At 48.2% G+C, this 21,799-nt stretch overlaps 1 protein-coding gene across 1 annotated transcript; it reads right to left on the bottom strand.

Annotated features, from left to right (window-relative positions):
• Window positions 1-2,531: 2,531 nt before the first annotated feature.
• On the bottom strand, window positions 2,532-7,726 carry LOC138394490 (zinc-alpha-2-glycoprotein-like). The gene is made up of 4 exons (XM_069486501.1): window positions 7,629-7,726; window positions 6,378-6,638; window positions 4,060-4,335; window positions 2,532-3,085 (listed from the first exon to the last, which is right to left on the bottom strand). Exons 1-4 carry the CDS (start codon window positions 7,702-7,704, stop codon window positions 2,814-2,816), a joined length of 885 nt encoding a protein of 294 aa, XP_069342602.1. The 5' UTR covers window positions 7,705-7,726; the 3' UTR covers window positions 2,532-2,813.
• Window positions 7,727-21,799: the final 14,073 nt, after the last annotated feature.

Genomic DNA, 21,799 nt, shown 5'->3' on the forward strand with positions numbered 1-21,799 from the left:
TACTAAAAATAGAAAGAAATGATCTGGACAGCTAAAAATATATAGAAAAAAATTAGCTGGGCATGGTGGCACATGCCTGTAGTTCCAGCTACTCGGGAGGCTGAGGCAGAAGGATAGCTTGAGCCCAGAACTTTGAGGTTGCTGTGAGCTAGGCTGACGCCACGGCACTCTAGCCCAGGCAACAGAATGAGACTCTGTCTCAAAAAAAAAAAAAAAAAAAAAAGAGAGAATATGAATATGGAAATACTACCAAAACCTAATCCATCTAATAACAAACTGTGATTCAGACATTCTTGCTCATCTTGTAGGATTGGCACTGATGGTCGATGTTAAGTAACAAGAGCTTCGTGGAGAAAGATCTTCAGCCTGGAAAGGCATCAGCAAAGGCATCATGGGAGGAGGGTGAGCAGCACATTGAACAGGGATAGAATTTCTGTTGGCAGATGGGGCCAAATTTCATAAGGACAGGGAGGATGTCTGTCCTGTTCCTTCCTCCGTTTGGCAGAAAGAAGACAGCTGATAAACACTAACGAAAATAAATGAGCCAGGACAAAAAGAGAGAGAGACCAGACACATGTGAGGGTTACTGAGGCCAGTTGGGTGGAAAGAGAGCTGATGGAGACAGTTGAGGGGTGGGGTTGTGGGGGTGATGAATGCAGAAGGGAGGTTGGAATCAGATTGTGGAGAGCCTTGGTCAGTGGCCGTGTCCATTGACGCGTGATGAACGGGGAACAGTCCGTGATTGTGTCCTTTCCCTCACGACTGGTCTCTGGCTGCCCCATTACTCTAGGTCAGTTGCTCTCAACCTTTTTGTGCCAAGTGCTCCTTTGCCAATTATTCTCAAGATAATCTTTAACACATAACATAAAACTCATAGGATACAGATGCAGCCGGTTTTCTGGAAGCCAGGTCTTTCCATGCACCTTTGGAGGATGGTGGGCTGTTTGCAGAGGGCTCCCCCAAGTACAGCGAGTGTGACATGCTATTCTAAAGTGACTAAGAAATTACTAAAGAGGGAGATAATTTGTGATAAAGAGCCTCTCCAGGTTGGGGCCTCCTCAAATTGCACTTGGAATTGGCCCTGCCTGCAGGACAATGTGTTTGTGAGCAGGAGGTGACCCCGGAAGAGCCCACATAGGCTTCTGTGGACCCCTTAATTGTCCTTGGTGTGCCCAGTGGATGCCTGTGGCCCAGCCCCACTCCCAGGTCACCTCCCTTGTCAGGCCTCTATGATCCTCCCCTCTCAGCTGCCTCACACCCACCTGGTTAGGAAACTTCTCACCTTTTCTTGGCCAGCTGTCTTAGGCCTTCCTGTCTCCTCTGAAGTCTGAGTCCCTCCAGGAAGTTTTCTCTGGTTCCGAGTGGCTCTGGGCCCCTGTCCTCCTCCCCACACCTAGCCACGCCTTGGGTCTTCTGAGCTTTCCTTCCCCTCATCCTCCTCCCCCATCTCTCCTGTTGTAGGCGAGGCCAGATCTCACACTCTGATCTTCCTCAGCCCTGGCAGGTTCACGTGGACTTTGATTTCCTTATTGATCTGAAATGTTTATCCTTTCTCTTTTATTTGTAGAAGGTGTCATCATATGTTGAAATATCAATTGTGGTATTTTTTCCTCTTGACTATTTTTGTCTTTTTTTTCCCTGGGGCCCTCTACCATCCAGATAGGACTTTTTGTGCCGGAAGGAGGGGAATGTGGATTTTATGTAGACTAAAGGAGTCATTTCTTAGCTTTGATTTTCAACTTGGGGCAGAAGCATTAAAAAAAAAAAAAGTTATAGCCTCAAATTTAGGCTTTCAGGAAAGATGAGACGGTTGAATCAGAATTCTGAAGGCAGGGAATGGTTTCTTTCAGGAACTCAGCTAGGAGGATGGATTTGGGAGTAATCCAGGGTGGGAGGTGCAGGAAGTTCTTGTTCCTCAAGAAAGAAAAACACAGTCCTAGGCAGGTGACACTTAGTGAAAAGGTCAGGTATGAGAGCTCTGCTCTGTCTTTGGGGTTGAAACCTGTGTATGGTAATTGGTGACTTAGCTTAACAAACATACTCACAGGGATTTGGCGGGAGTCTAAGAATATCAGGGCCAGTTCCTGCTTCCTTGAGTTGTGCCCTGAGGGGGCTGAGGATTCTCAACTAAGCTCTGCTGTGCATGGGTCAAGGCCAACATACTGTGGACAATGTGGAGCAGCTGGAGTGGAGGGGGATATCTTACAGGGAATGAGGGACTGCTGGGGAAACTGAGGCACAGAAGAATCTTGCTTTTGTTTGGCAGAGGATGCAGAGGTTGCAGAATTCTGGGTCATCACAGGCAGAGGGGCCATGGCCACATCTGTGGATGTCAGCAGTGGAAGCCTGGACAATACCGAAGGGACCAGGTGGTCTAAGCCACAGTTGGGATGGCCCAGGTCAAGGTGCCCAGGAAACATGTCTTTCAGTAAAGACCAAGAATTTGGGAGGAGTTGAATGCTTAGGAGAAGGAGGAATGGTAAAGCTGGCTCTCACTTTGACAGTATTCCAAAATGCAAAACACCTATGTGTGTTGTGCTGGGCAAGTTTATTGTTTATTAGGTTCTACAGATTGGACACAGGGGCTGTGATTAGCAAGGTGAGGCGACGTGGCCGTGAGAGTCAGCTCAGTGCCCCGAGTTCCGTCTCGTCTCTGCAAATCCCCCGCCTGTCTGTCCCGTGCACGGCTCCCAGGCCTTGCCCATGCCACTGAGGGTGACTTGTGAAGTTCAGCTCTCCACGACAGGCAGAAAGGGCGGCTACTGGGACTGAGTCCCTCCACTGTCCCCAGCCCCTGCATCCTGCCTGCTGTCCTAGGGCACTGAGAGGGGCTGGGCCAGGGCACTGTGCTCCACGTGGCAGGAATAAAGTTCTCTGTCCTGAGGGGTCACCTCTAACACCACGGAGGACAGGTAGGTGCCCCCTCCGCTGGGAAGGACGTCACCCCTTGATTCAGACTCCTGCACCTCACCGTCCCGAGTCCAGTGCAGACCAATTCCTCCTGGGTAGAAGTCATAGGCCTGGCATCTGAGGGTACTGTTTTCTCCTGGGGTGGTGTGATTGGTGACTGCCACAGAGGGAGGATCTGTGGGGGCATAGAGCGTGGACACTGAGGGACGAGGGTGACTTCTCCTGGCCCATGTCTCTTCCCACTGCCCCTCCCTGGATGTCAGGGATCAGCAGAGCTCTAAGTCTGTACCTGCCACCCTCCCCCACCCTCCCCCACCCTCCCCCACCCTCCCCCAGGAAAGCTTCACGGAGGTGCGGGAGGGCCGAGGCTTCCCTCAGGCCTTCCCTGCTGGATCATGGAATGTCCCTGGCTCCTCTCCTCCCGGTCCCCCCTCCCAGTGTGTACTGACTTGTGAAGGCGCCCACCTGTGATGCCCACGCTCCTCCCTGTGTCTCCTCTATCTCAGTGGCTTGCAGCTGCCCCTTCCCTCAGTCTGAGCCCAGCTCCTTAGAGCTGCCTGCAGCTCCGTCCCGCAAACTCTTCCCTGCTCCATCGCACAGTCCCACTTCTCACTACCTTTCAGTCAACGTCTCAGCTTGTGGCCACGAATTATGGTCACGCTGGCTTGTTCTGGTCCTTCCAGGGCAGACATTTGACACACCTGCCTTCTCTCCACCACCAAGACAGGCGACGTCTTTGTAGAGAGAAGCACCAATGGGATTTGGAATCTGAAATATGGATTTTTGTGCCCCATCTCTGCCTCTTAAGGACAGTGTTAGTGTAACCTCAGCTTCCCCTGGTTAGCCCCATCTGTCAACTGGGGGAAATTTAGGAAAGCTGCCATTGAACTGATGTCTTTTCCCACCCATCCTTTCTGAAATTTTGATGGAGATTTTTTTTTTTGGATCCCACATCATGTCCTTCCAGGGAAGGAACGAATGCCAGGACACCAGGTGAAAGAGACATCCTTTCATCTCCTGGGGGTGTGAGGGACATCCAGGGATGGCAGAGACCGGCCTGAGATGTTCCCTGAGCTCCTAGGTCTGTGTCAGCTCTGTGTCACCTTGGTCTGTGTCAGCTCAGTGCTGGGGGCGGGAAGCGGTGAGTACCTTGCCGGTCCAGGATGTGCCTGCTGTGGTTCAGGTACCCCTGCAGGATCCCAGGACACTCCTCCTCCAGGTAGGCCTTGGCCCGCTGCACATAGACTTCCTCTGCCTCCCACTTCTTCTTGGTGTTCCAGGCTGCTGGGTCCAAGGGGACCCAGGCTGGGATTTCCTTGTTGAATTCAATGAAGTCCTCTCCATCGTAGCCATACTTCCAGAATGCTCCACTGCTTCGGTTATTCTGGAGCTCACAACCGAACCTTCCCTGAAAGGTGTGAGACCCTGAAGCCTCCCCCAAACCAGAGGAAGCCAGTCAGCCTGGTGCCAAGCACATCTGAATGACTCTTCCTCCTGCACACTTTCAACTGAATAGGAGGTTTCTGAAATCTAAGCATGCCGTCCCTTTATCATGGCAAACAGTTTACCACCTGGACAGACAGCAGGCAGAGAGGGGGAAACTTTGTTTGGTTTGGAATTTCAGGCAGTCTGAGATGAGACGTGTTCTTCCCAAGCAGGGAACCTGAGAGAGATACAGAATACGGGCAGATTTCTAGCCCTTCTCCAGCTTACCTTCTAGTGAAGGTCTTTGATTTATGTGAGCGCCGAGCAACCTGCCACAACCACCCGAAAGTGCATGTCACAATTCAATAGAAATTACTAATGGTTTCTTATGGATTATGGGCATCTCTCCTTTTCCCTCAATTCTAGGTGGAATTCATAATATCACCTGATTAAACCTAATTTGATCACTTTTCCCTCTTTTCCAGTGGTTGAAATCTTTATTCTAAATCTCTAAAGCCCCAACCCCTTTGCCTATCAGCAACTCTGAGAAACTGACCTCCTTCGGGCAGAGAGACACAACTTCTTCACTGTGATTGTAAGAGCAGGTGTTTATCGGATACTGGGCAGTGCTGTTGGCACAGGCTCTGAGAGCTCTCAAGCCACGTGGGCTCAAATCCCAGATCTCTCCTCATGCCCACCTGGCTTGTTTCATGACCTTGAACTTGAGCCAATAACCTCTCTGTGCTTCTCTTTGCTCCTCTCTGAAAAGGCAGTGGCAAAGTACTAACGTGGGGGGTTTCTGTGGGCATTTATCATGTTGGTACCTGAACCTGGCACATAGCAAGTGCTGAATAAATGTTAGCTGCTATTAATTTCTAATGCCCTGTGTTTATTTCTTCATCCTTTTTCCTCGTAACTATTCACTTTGACATTTGTATTTCAGTCAGTGAACGACCCCCCCCCCCCACCCCAGTGTCCTTCCTGGGCACCTGTGCCCTCCCCTCTCCTATTTCTGACACACGGCCCAGGCCACTGTCCTTCCCATTCCACATCCTCCCGATTTCTGCAAATCTTTCATGTCCGTTTGCTAACCTTTATATTCCATGTAGCCTCTTGACATTTTTGTACTCAGAAGCCCACATTTTAACACCCACCCTATAATAATTTAACATCCAAAGTCCACCAGGCCTGAGACTGGCTGCCTAGGGAGGCAGGCAGTGTGTTTAGGAGAAAGAGTGCCAGGCTGGGGACACAGGGACAGGTCTTTGTGCTGGCTCTGCCCCAGCTCCCCACACCGCACGTGCATGACCCTTTCCGGGTCTGCTGAATATGGACAGGAACATCTTTATGGCTCCATGTAACTCTAGCAGTCTGTGGTTTTAAATCCAGCACTTACTAAGTTCCTGGTGTGGGCTATGGTATGTGGTAGCTTTTCTTTCTCTATTCATTGAAAAAATTTCAATTGAGCAAATATTATCGGCTGCACCCTGTTCTAGGTGATGGGAGATTGAGGGAGATTGAGACAGATTGTTTTGTCCTTCGTGGAACAGACAGATAAATTTTACAGCATCTCTTGGAGGTAGGTCCCAATGCTTCAGTTTTTGCAGATTTAGACCAGATAAGCAAGGAACCTGTGTACTGTCAACAGCTAGTGACTGGAGGTTCGACCCTGTGAACCCAGGTGTGACTGATGCCAACATTGCCTCACTGTGGACCCAACACCCTTGGACAGGGGTGAGTCTGAGAACTTCTCCATTGGGGCCAGCCTCAGACAGGTTGGGTGTGGAGGAGAGAGGTCAGAGATGCCCGGAGAAGGCGTGACTCCAGCATCTCTCCTGGTGTGCACTGAGGCCTGGGGTGAGGATGTGGAGCATCAGGGCGGGAGGAAGCAGGTGCTGTGGGCTGGGGCATGCACACATGTCTGTGCATCTCTCCTTGTGCCTCCTGTTCCTTGTTTGGACAGGGACCATTTCCATCCCTCTGACCCCTTACCATTGCCTCTGAGCTAAGACCCTCCACCCAGCCGTCTGTTGTGCACTGACCGTTGCTGTCATTGTAATAGGCCATGATGTCTTGCAGGGTCACCAGGAAGATGCCCTCCCTGGCCTGCTGAAGTTTGCTCTCCTGATCCCAATCCTCCATTCCTTCCACGTGCCTCCATGGTCCCACAGGCTCAGCCTTCCTGCTTTCACTGTCGTAGTTGAAGAATTCCTTGTCATTGAGGAAGCCGATGGCCCAAAACCTGGGGTAGCCTTCAGTGGGCTCAGACAACCCGGTGTAGAGATAGGTCAGGGTGTAACGACCTGCAAAAGAGCAGAAGACTCTGAGGGGTGGGGTCTTCGCAGGGGAGTCCCACCGTGGGGCTGCAGAGGGCCAGGTGGGAAGACCTGGCCACTGGGCCTCCCCCTTCCCAGCTCTCTGCCCTCAGTCAGCCTCACACCACTGGAGGCTCACTCGAGAGAACAGGCTGTTCATTATGGGGATGGCATTTCAGGGACCATCCTGTATTTTCACTATGTTGTTTCCTCTGCTTGGCAGGTAAGAGGATGATATTTCCTTGCCTGTTTGTGTACATATTGGGACCATATGACTGAGTTTTGGCTGAAGGGAGCGTGAATGGAAGGGATGTCTTTCTCCTGTTCCAAGGCTCTAGGAGCTGACTTGGCCCCTCTGTGTTGCTTCTCTTTAAGTGGTGACTGTGGAGACCACAGGATAAAACAGAGCAGTCATAAGGTGCAAAGCCTGCATCCCTGAGTCCCCCTGTGGAGAGGAAAGTCTTCGATCTGCATTGAACTTGCCATGAGTGAGAAATAAACAGTGTTATTCAAACCTGACCGATACATATAGTTAGAGGACATAGGAGAATTTACTAGAAAACTGAAGAAATAACACAGAATGGATAGGCCTGGGGTAAGACTAAGATTGATCTTAGAATTCCCAGGGTTTCTATAAATGCAAAAAAAAAAAAAAAAGAATTTCCAGGGTTGTACCTTGCATTTTGGTACAAGAGGAGGGCTGGGAGAGGGAGTTATTTCCATAATTAGTTCCATAATTAATTTATGATATAACTCACCTGGGTGTTACAAATTTTTGATTTAATATGGCAGATTCTTGGTTCAGGTGCTAAATACTCCTAGCTGTGTGTGAGCTGAGTTAGGTGATGTCCCTGGACACCCATCACTATCGTACACCAGGGAATCCCAGGTGCATCAGGGGCTCCTCCCAGCCCATCTGTCCTGTTCTTCACCTTCCTTCCAGGCCTCTCCAGTCCCCACCCCTTGCTCCCCACTCACCAGCTTGGGCCTGCTGGGGGACTACAGGACCCAGAAGGAGTGGCAGAGACAGCAGGACGGGCACCATTGTTACCATTGTGCCTGGCTGGAAGGTTCTGAGGTTCTGGGCAGGAAGCACAGGTCTTTCCCTGGGTCCTGGGGCCCTGCCCAGGGGAGGAGACTCTACAGGCCAATGGGAATGCCAGGACGGGCTCCTCCCCTGAGAGTGAGGAAACAGGGCAGAGGAACCAGGCTGGGCAGAGGTTATGGGCAGTGGGTCCACAGGCAGGGTCTGCAGATTGAGAGCTGAGACAGCTGGTCACGGGACTGGGGCATCGTGTATGTCTCAGGTGGAAAGATGTCAGTGGGCTGGAGCTGTGTGTGGCAGGGGGCAGATGGCTGGGATGTGTGTCACTCTCCCGGTCTATGATGACATCCCCATGGGGGGAGTAGGTGGATTTGGGTGTTGTCAGATTACACTTCATCCTTCCTCTCTGGAAAAGCTCTCAACATGTCCAAAGCCTGGACATGAGTAGATCCCAGCAGGGCTGGGACCATCACTGTCTCCCACCCTAGCCTGTCAGGGCTCTGTGTGGAGGACATTCACATCTCTCCCTGCTTGCATGTCTATGCTTGGGGAATCCCGATCTTCCATCATGGAAGAAGAAACAGTCAGATTCCCCCTTCTGCAGCCTCCCTTGCCATAGAAGGACCAGGTGTGGGCATGGTGTGGGCTCAGCAGGCAGGAGCTTTTGCCCTGGACACTTAGTCAGGGTCAGGGAAACAGGGAAGCAGGCACCGTGGACAATCCCTTCTGTTGGTCTTGGCAGTGGCTGCAACTGCCAGCTCCTGGGGGCAGCAGGGCAGCAGTAGCCATGGGGGCGCCCAGTGTCTAGTCCATGGTGGTGTCATATTGGTCCTTGCTGTGGCATCTGGTGCCCCCTGCTGGCAGCTGCAGTGTGTTTCCAGGACTAGTTGGGTGCGATTTTGACTGTGCTTCTCCTGCCTAATTCTGAGTCTGGGCTCTTTGTCCTCTGCGTGGGCTCTGGGAGCTAATCAATAGAAAAATTTATTTTTGGCTTAACATCAGATTTATATTGTGTTTCTAATGACGAATGGTCGTGAGTGATACAGATATTGGTACAAAGATTGTTTTGGGGCAACAGGTGCTCAGGGAAGTGGAGGAATTGGAACCTGACATTGGTTGCAGGGCCAGACTGTGGCTGAAGCCAGTGAGGATACAGAGGTCTTGGGGATTTATTGCGGGTCTGTGTGCAGTGGTGGCTGAATATTGTCTTGTGATCAACTAGAATAAAATTTTCACTGAAGGCAACAATTTAAGTCCCCAGTGGCTGCTACTATGGGGCAGAGTAAAGAACACGAGGAAACCAAGGTTCAAGGGCCAGGGAGCTTGAGTCCAAAAGTGGTAGAAACCTTAAAGAGAAAGAGAATAAACTCAAATGCAGAAATTATTGACTCACAGCACAATCTGAAAATTGAGTCATTTCTATAATGGCATAGAAAGAATCTCTTATTTTTCAGTTACCAGGCTGAAAAAGACAAACAAGAACCTAACAATGTCTAGTGATTAAAATCTATGCCAAGTGCAATGGCTCAGGCTTGTAATCCCAGTGCTTGGGAGTCACAGGTGGGAGGAGTGCTTGAGACCGGGAATTTGAGACCAACCTGGGCAACAGAGCAAGACCTTGTCTCTACGAAAAATAAAAACAAAAACCAAAACAAACAAAAAACTCTAATAACAAAAAAGTAGGATTTGTAATCTAATTACCCAAACCCACTCAATCTAATGACAAACTGTGATTCAGACATTCTTGCCCATCTTGCAGGATTGGCACTGAAGGTCAGTGTTAACTAACAAGAGCTTCTTGGGAGATAGTTCTCCAGCCTGGAAAGGCATCAGCAAAGGCATCATGGGAGGAGGGTGAGCAGCATATTGAACAGGGATAGAATTTCTGTTGGCAGATGGGGCCAAATTTCATAAGGACAGGGAGGATGTCTGTCCTGTTCCTTCCTCTGTTTGGCAGAAAGAAGACAGCTGATAAACACTAACAAAAATAAATGAGCAAGGACAAAAAGAGAGAGAGACCAGACACATGTGAGGGTTACTGAGGCCAGTTGGGTGGAAAGAGAGCTGATGGAGACAGTTGAGGGGTGGGGTTGTGGGGGTGATGAATGCAGAAGGGAGGTTGGAATCAGATTGTGGAGAGCCTTGGTCAGTGGCCGTGTCCATTGACATGTGATGAACGGGGAACAGTCCGTGATTGTGTCCTTTCCCTCACGACTGGTCTCTGGCTGCTCCATTACTCTAGGTCAGTTGCTCTCAACCTTTTTGTGCCAAGTGCTCCTTTGCCAATTATTCTCAAGATAATCTTTAATGCATAACATAAAACTTACAGGATACAAATGCAGCCAGTTTTCTGGAAGCCAAGTCTTTCCATGGAGGATGGTGGGCTGTTTGCAGAGGGTTCCCCCAAGTATAGAGCGACATGCTATTCTAAAGTGACTAAGAAATTACTAAAGAGGGAGATAATTTGTGATAAAGAGCCTCTCCAGGTTGGGGCCTCCTCAAATTGCACTTGGAATTGGCCCTGCCTGTGGGACAATGTGTTGGTGGTACTTCGTTGGTTGAGCAGGAGGTGACTGAGGAAGGACCCACATGTGGTTCTTGGGACCCCTTAATTGTCCCTGGTGTGCCCAGTGGAGACCCGTGGCCCTGGCCCCTGCCATGTCACCTCCCTTGTAAGGCCCTTTTGACCCTCCACTCTGAATCTTTTGACCTGTTCTTGGCAATTTTTCTTATACCTTTACATCTCTGATATCTGACTTCCTCTGGGCAGTTTTCTCTGGGATTTGAGAGGCTCAGGGCCCCTGTCCTCCTCCCATACCTGCCCATGACTTGGGTCTTCCGAGGTTTCCTGCCCCTGGTCCACCCCACCCATGTCTCCTGTTGTAGGTGAGGTCAGATCTCACACTCCAAATCTTCCTCAGCCCTGTCTGCTCATGGGGACTTTTGGTTTCCTAATTGACCTGAAATGTTTTACTTGTTGAAGATGTCATTGTGTGTTGAAATATCAATTGTTTTATTTTTCCCTCTGGACTGTCTCTTCTTCCCTGGGGGCCCGCTACTATTCAGATAGGACATTTTGTGCCAGAAGAGATAAATATGAATCTCATGTAGACTAAAGAAATTATTTCTCACCTTTGATTTTCAAATTGGAGCAAAAGCATAAAAAAATGGCATGGCCTTCAAATTTAGGCTTTCAAGAAAGATAAGACAGTTGACTCAGAATTTTGAAGGCAGGGAATGGTCTCTTTCAGGAACTCAGCCAGGAGGACTGATTTTGGAGTAATCCAGGGTGGGAGGCTGAGGATAGGAGGTGCAGGAAGTTCTTGCCCTTCAAGAGAGAAAATCACAGGCAAAGGCAGGTGAGACTTAATAAAGCAGTCAGGTGTGAGAGCTCTGCTGTCTTTTGGGGTTGGAACCTGTGTATGGCTCTTGCTGACTCACTTGAACCAACACACCGAAAGGAATTTGGAGGGAGTCTAAAACCTCAGGGCCAGTTTCTTCTTCCTTAAGTTGTGCCCTGGAGGGCTGGAGGTTCTCAAATAAGGTCTGACTATGTGGGGGCCAAGTTCAACATGCCGTAGGGAATGTTGAGCAGCTGGACTGGAGGGCCGTGTCTCACCAGGAGTGAGGGAGTGCCGGGGAAACTGAGGCACAGGAGAGGCTTGGATTTGTATTAAAGAGGTTGCAGAGGACTGAGTGGCTCTGGCTCCATGCCCCCCTTCCCCTACGCCTGGCCAGGACTTGGGTCTTTGAGGTTTCCTCCCCCTCAGGCACCCTCCCCCATTTCTCCTGTCCTGGGTCAGGCTGGATCTCACTTTCCAATCTTCCCCAGCCCTGGCCTTCTCATGTTGACTTTTTTTTTTTTTTTGATCTGAAATGTTTATCCTGTCATGTGCTACTCTTTATTTATTCAAAGTACAAGAAGTTGCTTTGAAATATTCACTGGGTAGGTTATTTCCTTCTCAGTTATTTGGTTTTTCTTCCCTGACTAAATTGAATAGACCTGTCAAAGACAGCATTTTGATATATTGCTCGCTCAATACTGTGTAAGAAAAAATACTAATATGAGAGCGAACTAAGGACCATGGGGCTGATCCAGGCCAATTTCTCCCTGGAAGAGCTTGGAATTAGGATGGAATCACAACTTGGGTCCTCTTCCCTGGGTTTCAAGAGGGATTGATGATATGTTTTTAGTGGGTTAAGTAGGATTCTGAGGAACATCATTCTGAACCCCTAAGCCCTTTTCCTTCCCTTCCATTGGGTCATCTACCCTCTTATGTGCCTGCTCCTCAGGGTTCCTTGGTCCTTGTCCTCCTCCATGCTGGTAAGTAGAATACAAACAGCATGAACACTTAGTCCAGGTGGCAGGCGATTCCTTGGCAGCATCTCGGGGCACTCCTCCTCCAGGCAGGCCTCAGCCTGCTTCATTCAGATGCTGCCTGCTTCCCACTTTTGCTTGGGGCTCAAGGCTTCTGGGTCCAAGGGGACTCAGGCTGGGATTTCCTGGTTCAGTTTGATGAAGTCCTGTCTATCGCAGGCATACCTCCAGAATGTCACCGTATTGGTCTATTTTGTGTTGCTAAAAATGAATACCTGAGACTGGGGATTTAGCTCATGGTTCTGCAGGCTGAGAAGTTCAAGAGTATGACCCTGGCTTCTGGCAAAGGCTTTCCTGTTGCATGACACCATGGTAGAGAAGGTCAAAGGGGAAACAGACATGTGCAAAGAGAGAGGAAAACCTGAGGGGCTTCCTGGCTTTATATTAATAACCACCCGCTCTTTCTGAAGGATGAATCTGTTACTGAGACAACTAATCCCATCTCTCAAGAACAACATCAAGCCATTCATGAGCAATCTGCCCCCGTGGTAGATTTCCTCAACAATATATTACAACACTTCTACAGAGTTTTTAAAATTCTGCTTTCATATATTTAATTTCTAAGAGCATTTTCCAAATATTCCTTTTTTTTTTAAAAAAAGCATCCTAGCTGTGTTTCCTGGTTGCAATACCTACTGTCTCCAGGTATTAATATATTAATTTTAGTTAGTTTTTGTAAAATTGCCTTGTTCCTCACTGAGCTCTGTTTCTTGAAAGTTACTTCCTTACTGTTTATTTGCCTAGGTCTATGCCTGTCCTGTTAGAGGCTCAACTCTGGCGTCTGTTGATCCTTGGGCATCTGATCATGTTCAAGGACAAGGGTGTCTGATCATGTTCACTAGAGAGACTGAGAAGCTGCTTTGAAGCTCTGAGCGTGTGCAGGAGCTTGTTGGTTGCAAGGATTACTCTAGGTTGAGCTGACTGGTCATTTGGTTAGGGAACTTTCAGTGTCTTTATCTTTAGGGCTTCTCCTTCAGGGTTGATAAGATTCTTCAGAGAAACCTTTTCCACCTTTCTGCCTGGAGGAGAGTCTGCAAGGCGGCCTAGGGTTCAGCATTCTGGGAACTCAGGGAGGAAATGTTTTGAAATGGGGGTGTTTAAATGTTTGCAATGGGGGAAGATAATGGCCTTTTAGACTTTCAACCAGTCTTCCTTATTTATCCCTTCTTTTTATGGCCACTTCCAGAGGTACCTTGTGCTGTCATTTCCTGAGCCTTTTGGGGATGTTAAGGTGTGTAAGGTGCAAATCAGTTTGGTGCTAAGCATCCCTGCTTATGCTATGGAATCTAGACTTCTTAGTTCTGCTAGGTCTGTTGGCACTTCCTTCTGCTTTCTAGATGTTTTCATGTAGCTGTTATCCCCCAGTCCCTGTCTGACGTTTTGGGTTTATGTCTTTAAAAGTAAAACCCCTTTTCTTTTGTTTCAGTGGGATGGATTGAAAGCAGAGGCATGTGTTCAGTGTGCCATCTTTATTGGAAATCTCTAGGCATTTTCCACTTAAAAATTCAATATGTTTTAATTATAATAAATAGATTTTATTTCCATTTGTTGTTTGTGATACCTGACTCAAGCACCTGGGATTAATTCCATTCTTTGGGTGACATACATTTTATTAAAACAATCAATTGAGATATTCCTCAGCTTAAGCTAGTTTGACTTTCAGAGGGTGGAATGGCCCCAATTTTTTCCGTTCAGACCTTGTATGAACAAATACTACACCACTGTGTTTGTGATCTGCTAGGCCTGAGAGAGGCCACTGCCACGCTGGTGCCCAGAGTTAGCAGGCAGCATGAAAGGAGAGTCAGTCACTCACGACAGCAGCACGGTGTTGCAGTTCCTCCTGTGTGGGGGATTTTTGCCGATCCACTCGGAAAACGGAATTACACAAACTGTATTTGTTCTTGCATCACATCAGGAAAAAGTCCTTCCAGTAATCTATTTCATCAGGGCTGTGGAAAAGGAACTGGAACCATTTCTAGACACAGACTTCTCTGCTTGGGCCCGCAAGGTGGCTCATGCGGGGGAGGTGTCCGGCTGAGGCTCTGGGCTGCGCCCTGAGCCCATCATGGGACTTCTTCTCCACTGCAGTGGAGCAAAGGGGGAGGAACTAAGGACCCCATACTAATCAAAAGATGAGAAATCTTTTTTCATTTGAGGAAATTGCTGTTGACTTCCGCATGCTACATCAGCGTGCTACCACCAGCAAGGAGGACTTGGACTTTATTTGGGTGCCTCAGTTATCCCTCAGGAACCCACCCTGTCTATACCTGGGCTGGAGCTGAGGACGAGGTGGGCTCTCTCTGCTGCCCGAACAGATGCCACCTGGCTGCTGTTTTCTCCAGGGTGCCCTTGTGCCCTTGCAAGCATTGCTTTTAGAAAGTATGTTAGTATTCAAATGCCCATTTATTACAGGAGGGCGTTGCTAGTTTGATCCATCACATCAGCTGCCAAGGACAATGTGCTTTTGCTTTTACACATCTTTCTGTCCCCTCAGTCCCCCAACAGAAATGCAGCACCCATCCCCACCCTCCACCCCCCGCCCCCAGCCCTGGCAGAGGGAACAGCCCATCATTCAGCTCCGGCACCTGGAGCTTTCTAGGGCCAGCTAGAAGGGCAGTCCATCCATGCCTCGATGCTCACACTTACGCTGGGCCAGGAGGGCACCAAGTCACCACGCTGATCTTGGCCAGTGAGGACACAGCCCCGAGATGACCCCTTCTGTGGCTGCTTTGGTCTGGAAAGCCCAGCTGGGGACTTAGGTGCACTGCTTCCCCTCTAGCCACACCTGACACAAGCCATGGAGCCTGGGGTCAGGGTGGGTGGGCATCAGCAGTCTCCACCCCACCACCCTAGGGTGCTGTTGATCCCAGGCAACACTCACAGATCCAGCCCCAGCCCCAAGCATGCACAGAGTGGTGGGGTGGTGGCCCATTGGTAGCCTACAATCCTGAACTCATCCTCTGTCCATGTCCATGAGAGTCAATGAAGATCAATGTATTAGTACGGTTTTGACATGATCCTCTTCAAATCCATGAGAACAATCAGCCTACAAATCCCCTTCCTCCCTGCCCCCCCCCCCTTTGGACAACTGGTCGACCCTGCGCAAAGCGGTGGGAGGGACTGGGGAGGATGCTGTTGAGAGGGGCAATCCACCGTGGGCCTTGAGATTCCCTACAGGCTCTTGGGAGCATGTCAAGAATGCAAGCCCCTGTCTGGTCTCTCCCTAGGCCATTCCTCAGGGTAGTGTTTGCAGCGAGCAGCCTCACAGGATGAGGTCCTGACCCACAACTCACTGTAAATACATGAATTCCCCGAATTCAGCGTTCCTTGCCTGCACAGCACCCACCTGGGCCACTCGAAGGCCATCTGGGACTCAGCAGCCCTGGGAAACTCTCACCAACACGGTGCTCACGCTGCTGCCTGTGCCACAATCAATAGCCCTTAGTCTCGGAGCCAGAGCTCTTCTTTCTTCCGCCAGCATCCATGAAACAGCAAAAGGCTAATTTATTGGCTTGCAAGTAGGTTTTAATTTCAGAACCTGGCAAGCACCTGCCTCAGGGGACGGCCCCACGCCTTCCCCTGCCTGTGTCGTTCCTGCTGGCGGAAGGGACTTGTGCCCTGAGCCAACCAACCTACCTGTGATGGGGATTAGGGTTGGGGTTGGGGTTGAACGGAGACCGCCCCTCTCATATCTGTCCCGGTGCGTACCTGCACATAATTTTGGCAAACCGGGTACACCACTGCAGGGCCAAAGGCCAGGACCACCCGGCCCTAGCTAGTCTGTTGGGCACACCGGGGCCAAGTTCAATCCCACGGTGATTGGGCCGGAGCACCGGAGAAACGACATAAAAGAGGTCGCTAGGCGGCGCCCGATCACCGGGGGCCGGGGATCGGGGCGGCTTTGACGTCCAAGGCCTGGGTGGGCGCACCGAGATCCCGCTGGCCGTCTGGTCTCGACCCCGTCTCGCTCCAACAGCCTTTCTCTACTGCGGAGGCCGGAGAGCGGCGGGGCCCGCCCAGGGGGACCCCCGGAGGCCTCTGTGGGGCTGTGGGTGGGTGCAGAGGGCTTTGTGTTAGCTACACACAGAGTGACCTCGGGTGAGCTGCGGGACCTCTCCAAGCCCAGAGTTCTCCTCTGTGCCTCTCCGGGTCTGGATCCCTCTTGTTACAGCCCGTCTGCCCACACTGAGTCCCTTCGGTGGCAGTCTCGGGTCCCAGCACTCCGAGGGCTCAGGGTGTGAGAGCTGCGCTCGCCTCCGCAGGGACGCGGGGGAAGGAGTGTCTCCTTAACCCTGGACGTCGCCTTCCCCTGGGTCCGTGAAGCAGCTCTGTCAGAGGAAGAGACTTTCCAAGTCCTTCTGGAATCGTTCCTTAAGCTTAACCTTTAACCTCCAAGGAACTGGAGTTTGAACTGAGTGGGGGGCCAGAAGCCCTCCTATTCTCTACTGTTTTCTAGCGCAACCTTCCCCATCTCTAGTTATTCATACCCAGTGAAATTTTCAACCCAGTAGGAAAAAAGGCTTTTGAAAACAAAACTCTTAATGTCTTCTCTTGAGTAAGGTCGGAGCCGGACTTTTTTACTCGCAGGTTGGTATTTCCTGAGTCTTAGGAGTAATATCACGTTTTGCCACAAGAGGGCGCCCATCAGCGGGCTCGGAGGGAAAAATCAGCGTTGCAACCGCTTGAAGTCCGTTAACAGAGTTTATTTCTTTGGATATTTTGTACATACTAAGAGAACCAGACACGACAACATTCCTAAGTATTCCAAAACTAAATGAAAATTATTTTTAACCTTACTTAGACTTTTTGCGACTTTTCATCTAAGAATCCATCTGCCCTGTCTAGTGATTGTAGAATAATTGCTTCTAATCCTTTATCCTGCTTGTATCATCCCCATCCCAAATTCCTGATGTTCCCATCTCCACCACCAACTCTCAGTAATTCTCCATTGTTTCCCCCTCCCTGAAGCCCCACTTTCTGGGGTCAGTGCAACCTTTACTTAGGGCTTACCCAATAGAGTGAGCGTTATGGTTAATGACCCAGTTTTTACAAACAGGTTTGAATGCTAGCTCCACAACTACCTGCTAAATTTGTGACCTTGAGCAAGTTACTTAATTCTGTGTGCTTCAATTTCCTCATCATTAAAATGGATAATATAGGCATAGCTTTATCATAGAGGATTTTTTTCTGGGTGAGAATTAAATGAGATAGCTTGTACTTGGTAAATCCCATCCACTATAATTACCCAGTGCTGATCATCCCTGTGACTCATGACTCTGTCTACGACTTTTCTGTTCCAGTCAGTGTCCTTCCCTGTCCTCTCTGCCTTCATCCCTCCTACTTAGGAGATAGTCCAGGCTACTTGCCTGATTTCTCTTCTTGGAGCCTGACGGTCTGCACTTTGGACATTTTGTTCACTAATCCCACCCTTAACTCCTTATTCCATGCCTTATAGCAATGGTTCTTCTGGTCTGAGGAACCGGCCTTTAGTTTTGTGCCGTATCTGGCAGTCTGTGTGGCCGGCACATGTTCCTTATTCCTAGTCTTTCTCCTCATGTGTAAACTGACTGGCGGCTCCTTATGGCTCCATGCAGATGTCACGGTCTATGGAAAGGAAAACAATGTTCTATGAGCACCTAGCGTGGCTTGCAAACTCTGGACTGTATTTACTGAGCAAGTTATGCTGAATGTTGTCCTGGGCAATGGGTTACTGGGTAGATCAAGAGACATACCTTTCCTGCCCTCATGAAGCTCACACAGGCTGCTTTGGTTACCTTGAATTTGCACAACTCATTTATGCAATGCAGCCCAGATAGTTAAGTCACTTGCTCAATGTCAAATAGCTAGTGACTGGCAGAGCCACCACGTGAAGGTAAGTCTGACACCTGCTAAAGATGGATGCCCTCAGACGGGTGGGGGAGTGGAGGAGAGAGGTCAGAGGTACCTGGATGAGCAGTGACTCTGACGTCACTCCCTGTGTGAGCTGAGGCCTGCAGTGAGGATGGGGAAGCGCTGGGGAAGGAAGAAGCAGCTGTGTTGTGTGGTCAGGGATGAGGACATGTCCGTGCATTGCTACTTGTGCCCTTTGTTTCTTCTTAGGGGTGCCGATTTTTTCTTCCTGCTAACTCCCTTTTCACACCCACTTGGGGCTGCCCCATGAGTTTGTCAAAACAGCATGTCCCTACCTGCCAACCACAGCCCTCCGTTCATTGGCTTTCTTTGTCACTGGAATAGTCCATGATGTCTTTCCAGGTTGCCACTGAGATTTACTCCCTGGTCTTCCCCCATCCCCATCACCTGGCTCTAGGGTCCTGGGGATCCACCTTCCCACCTTTAAAATCATGGCAGAAGAAGGCCTGGTCATTGGGGAAGGTGGTGGCCTGAGACCTAGAGAGGACTTTGCTGGGCCTGGACAATCTGATGTAGAGTAAGTCAGCAAGTAAGGACCTGTGGAAGTAGAGAGGATTCAGAGGTGTGGGGTCAACTGTGGAGTCCCCCTATGGGGTAGCCAAGGTCAAGAAGGAGGACCTGGTTGTTGGGATCAAGAGATGCCCACCCCCTCCTCCTGCCCAACCTTTTCTTTCCGCTGGCCTCCCGGCACTGCATGCTCACATGGGCAGAAGGACTTGTCTTTGTATGGCAGAAAGGAGAATTTATTAGAAAATTCAGGCAATGAACCAGAAGGGATCAGAATGGAATAAAACCAGGGTGCTGCCTCCATATCACCAGTTATTTGTGCTTAACTTGTTGCTCAGTTGAATCCTTGACATGATGGTAAGAAAGACATGCATTTGCTGATTATTTGTAAATGTTACATATTTGAAACCTGTGCAGTCTTAAGAAATCATCAGTTTATAGTTCTGTTTCCTCTAGATTTCCGTGTGATTATGGGCCCAGCGCTAGCTTAGCTCCTTTTTCTCTAGGTCACATTGTATTCCAGGCCCAGGGCAGTTTCATCTAACTCTGTGGGGAGAGGTTTTCCTTTAAGTTCTGGCACTTTCCTCCTCAATCCTTGTTCCCTGGGTCTCTCACTCTCCCCAAAACCAGGTAGATAAATCCAGCTGTGGAAAAGAGGGAAGGAGGGAGAAGAAATATCCCTGCTGCCATCATTCTTGGGCTACATAGATGCTAGGTTTCCACACTTCTCTCCACTCCCTACCCTTGGGTGATCCCTGCACCCTGGGTGCCCTGTTGCCCAGGCCTTGGCACATGTCATCAACATATGGCCGTGGGAGGAGGCTGGTCTTGTCTAGTGGGAAGAGGAGAGACAAGGAAAGCATTGTTGGTAGAATAAAGAAGTGGAATGAGAGCTCCCTTGACCCTGGGGACCTCTTTCCTGGCACCGGTCCTCAGATAATCATTGTGAAAGAGAAGTTTGTCTTGGTACTTTAGGGTCCTGTCAGAAGCTTAGAAATAGGCAGGACCCCCTTCACCCCCAATCCTCAACACCACCCGTAGCCTCCTCCCTTATGCCCACACTGACCCAGGGCAGTGGACATTTATAAATGGAGCCATTGAGGAATCAGGGGAAATTCATGCAACTTTAAAAAGTGTCCCTATTCCCCAGGCCTGTGCATCTCCCCACTTTCCACCCCCACTTCAGACCTTTAGACAATGACTTTGATCACTCTGGCCGGACCATCTGCAGAGCCCCAAGTGGTGGGGTCTCAGTTCTCGGTTTGCAAGAGCATAATCACATGCTGTTAGCAAAAATGTGCTGAGCACACCTGACACTGTGGCTCCTCCTTGAGAAACGATTCAGCAGAGAGCGAAGAGTTGACTCTGGAAACATTTCATTTGTTTGTAGCCACTAGGATTTCCTCTGTGAAGTGCTTTTTCGTGACTTTTGCCTATTTTTTCTCTTGCTTATCTTTTGCTATTGATTTGTGGTTCTTTCTGTATCTCTGATGACAAGGCTTGTTTTTCATGCTCTTCTTCACTTTTCAGAAACAGCTTTATTAAAGTATAACGTACAAAAAACTGCAATTAAAGTGTAAAATGTGATGTTTTGACTATGTATACACACAGGAAACCATCATTATTAATTCTATTGTGATTAGAAAACATATTTTGCGTGAGTAAATCCTTTTAAATGTATCAAGACTTGTTTTATGGCCTAGAATATGGTCTATCTTCATAAATGTTCTCTGTGCTGTTGACAAGAATGTGTTGTTGGGTACAGTGTTCTATTGTCATCCAGGTCAAGTTGGCTTATAGTGTTCTTCTAGCCTCCTATATGCTTACTGTCTACTTGTTCAATCAGTTGTTGAGAGATGGGTGTTGGCTCCTTGATTATTTTGTGAATTTGTCTATTTCTCCTTGATAGTCTATTAGTTTTTGGTTTATGCATTTTGAAGCTCTGTTATTAGACACCTGATCTTAGCCAGAAGGCCGAGAAGCGATGAAGCTCTGTTATTAGGTGCATAAACATTTAGGATTTGATAAACTGACCCCTTTATATTAATAATAATGAAAGAACCTCTTTATCTCTGGTAATATTTTTGCTCCAAAATCTACTTTGGTATTAATATAGCTACTCTAGATTTCTTTTGATTAGTGTTAACATGGTATATTTTTTCTACCCTTTCTCTTTAAACCTATTTGTGTCTTTATAATTAAAATGAGTTATTTTTAGGCTACATATATAATTAGGTGTTGATTTTTAATTTAATTTGTCAATCTCTGCCTATAAATTGTAATGGTTAGATCATATACATTTAATGTGGTTATTTGTATGGTTATGTTTAAACCTCTCATGTTGATATTTGTTTTCTATTTGTTCCATGTGCTTCATTTGTTCCCCTTTTCCTATTTTTCTACTTTCTTTTGGATTAATTATACACACACACATACACACACACATACACACATGTATATATTTCATTTTATCTCTGTGGTTGCCTTATTAGCTATAACTCTTTTTGGGTTATTTTAGGGCTTACATTTTGTATCTTTACCTTATCACAGTCTGCCTTCAATTGCTATTATGCTCTGCCCGCAGTATAAGAACCTTACAAAGTACATTCCCATTTCTTCCCTCCTGGCTTTTATGTAATTGCTATCATATATCTGACCTCTATATGTGTTATAAACTCAATACTACATTGTTATATTTTTTTGCTTTAAGCAATCAATTATCTTTAAAGAGATTTAAATAATAATGAAAATTATATTTACCCACCTAGTTACCATTTCTTTATTCTTTCATGTAGATGTAAATTTCCATCTGGTATCATTTTCTTTTAGTGCAAGAGACTTCCTTTAATGTTTATTATAGTGCATAAATTATTTCATTCATACTGGTGATGAATTCTTTCAGCTATTATATATCTGAAAAAGTCCCTATTTTGCCTTAGTTTTTGAAAGATATTTTTGCTGGGTATTTAATTGTAGGTTGACAATTTATTTCTTTGAGTACTTTAAAGATGTTTTTCCACTGTCTTCTAGCTTGTATTGCTTTCAACAAGACATCTATTGTCATTCTTATCTGATGTTGGTCCCCTGTCTAGATTCCCTCTTCTGGACTGAAGCACCCATTCGCAAGCTCTCCTTAATGCTGGGTGTTACTGGCTCACGGACTCTCTTCTTCTCTAAAGAGATGGCCTCACCTGGGAGAACATGACTCTTTCCTCTCTGCCATGGCTTCCCAGTGCCAATGACTAAATGATATTGGGACACAAAAAGTAAACCCATTTACCTAATGAGGACTAAATCTGTGTATGATTT

This window comes from Eulemur rufifrons, chromosome 14, assembly GCF_041146395.1.
Source record: "Eulemur rufifrons isolate Redbay chromosome 14, OSU_ERuf_1, whole genome shotgun sequence".
Taxonomy (NCBI): domain Eukaryota; kingdom Metazoa; phylum Chordata; class Mammalia; order Primates; family Lemuridae; genus Eulemur; species Eulemur rufifrons.

Coding starts and splice junctions, on each gene's coding strand:
- LOC138394490 (XM_069486501.1), bottom strand. CDS start 7,704: ATGGTAACAATGGTGCCCGTCCTGCTGTCTCTGCCACTCCTTCTGGGT. Junction 4,336..6,377: donor CTATTACAATGACAGCAACG/GTCAGTGCACAA, acceptor GGGAGGCTTCAG/GGTCTCACACCTTTCAGGGA. Junction 3,086..4,059: donor GCACATCCTGGACCGGCAAG/GTACTCACCGCT, acceptor ATGCCCCCACAG/ATCCTCCCTCTGTGGCAGTC.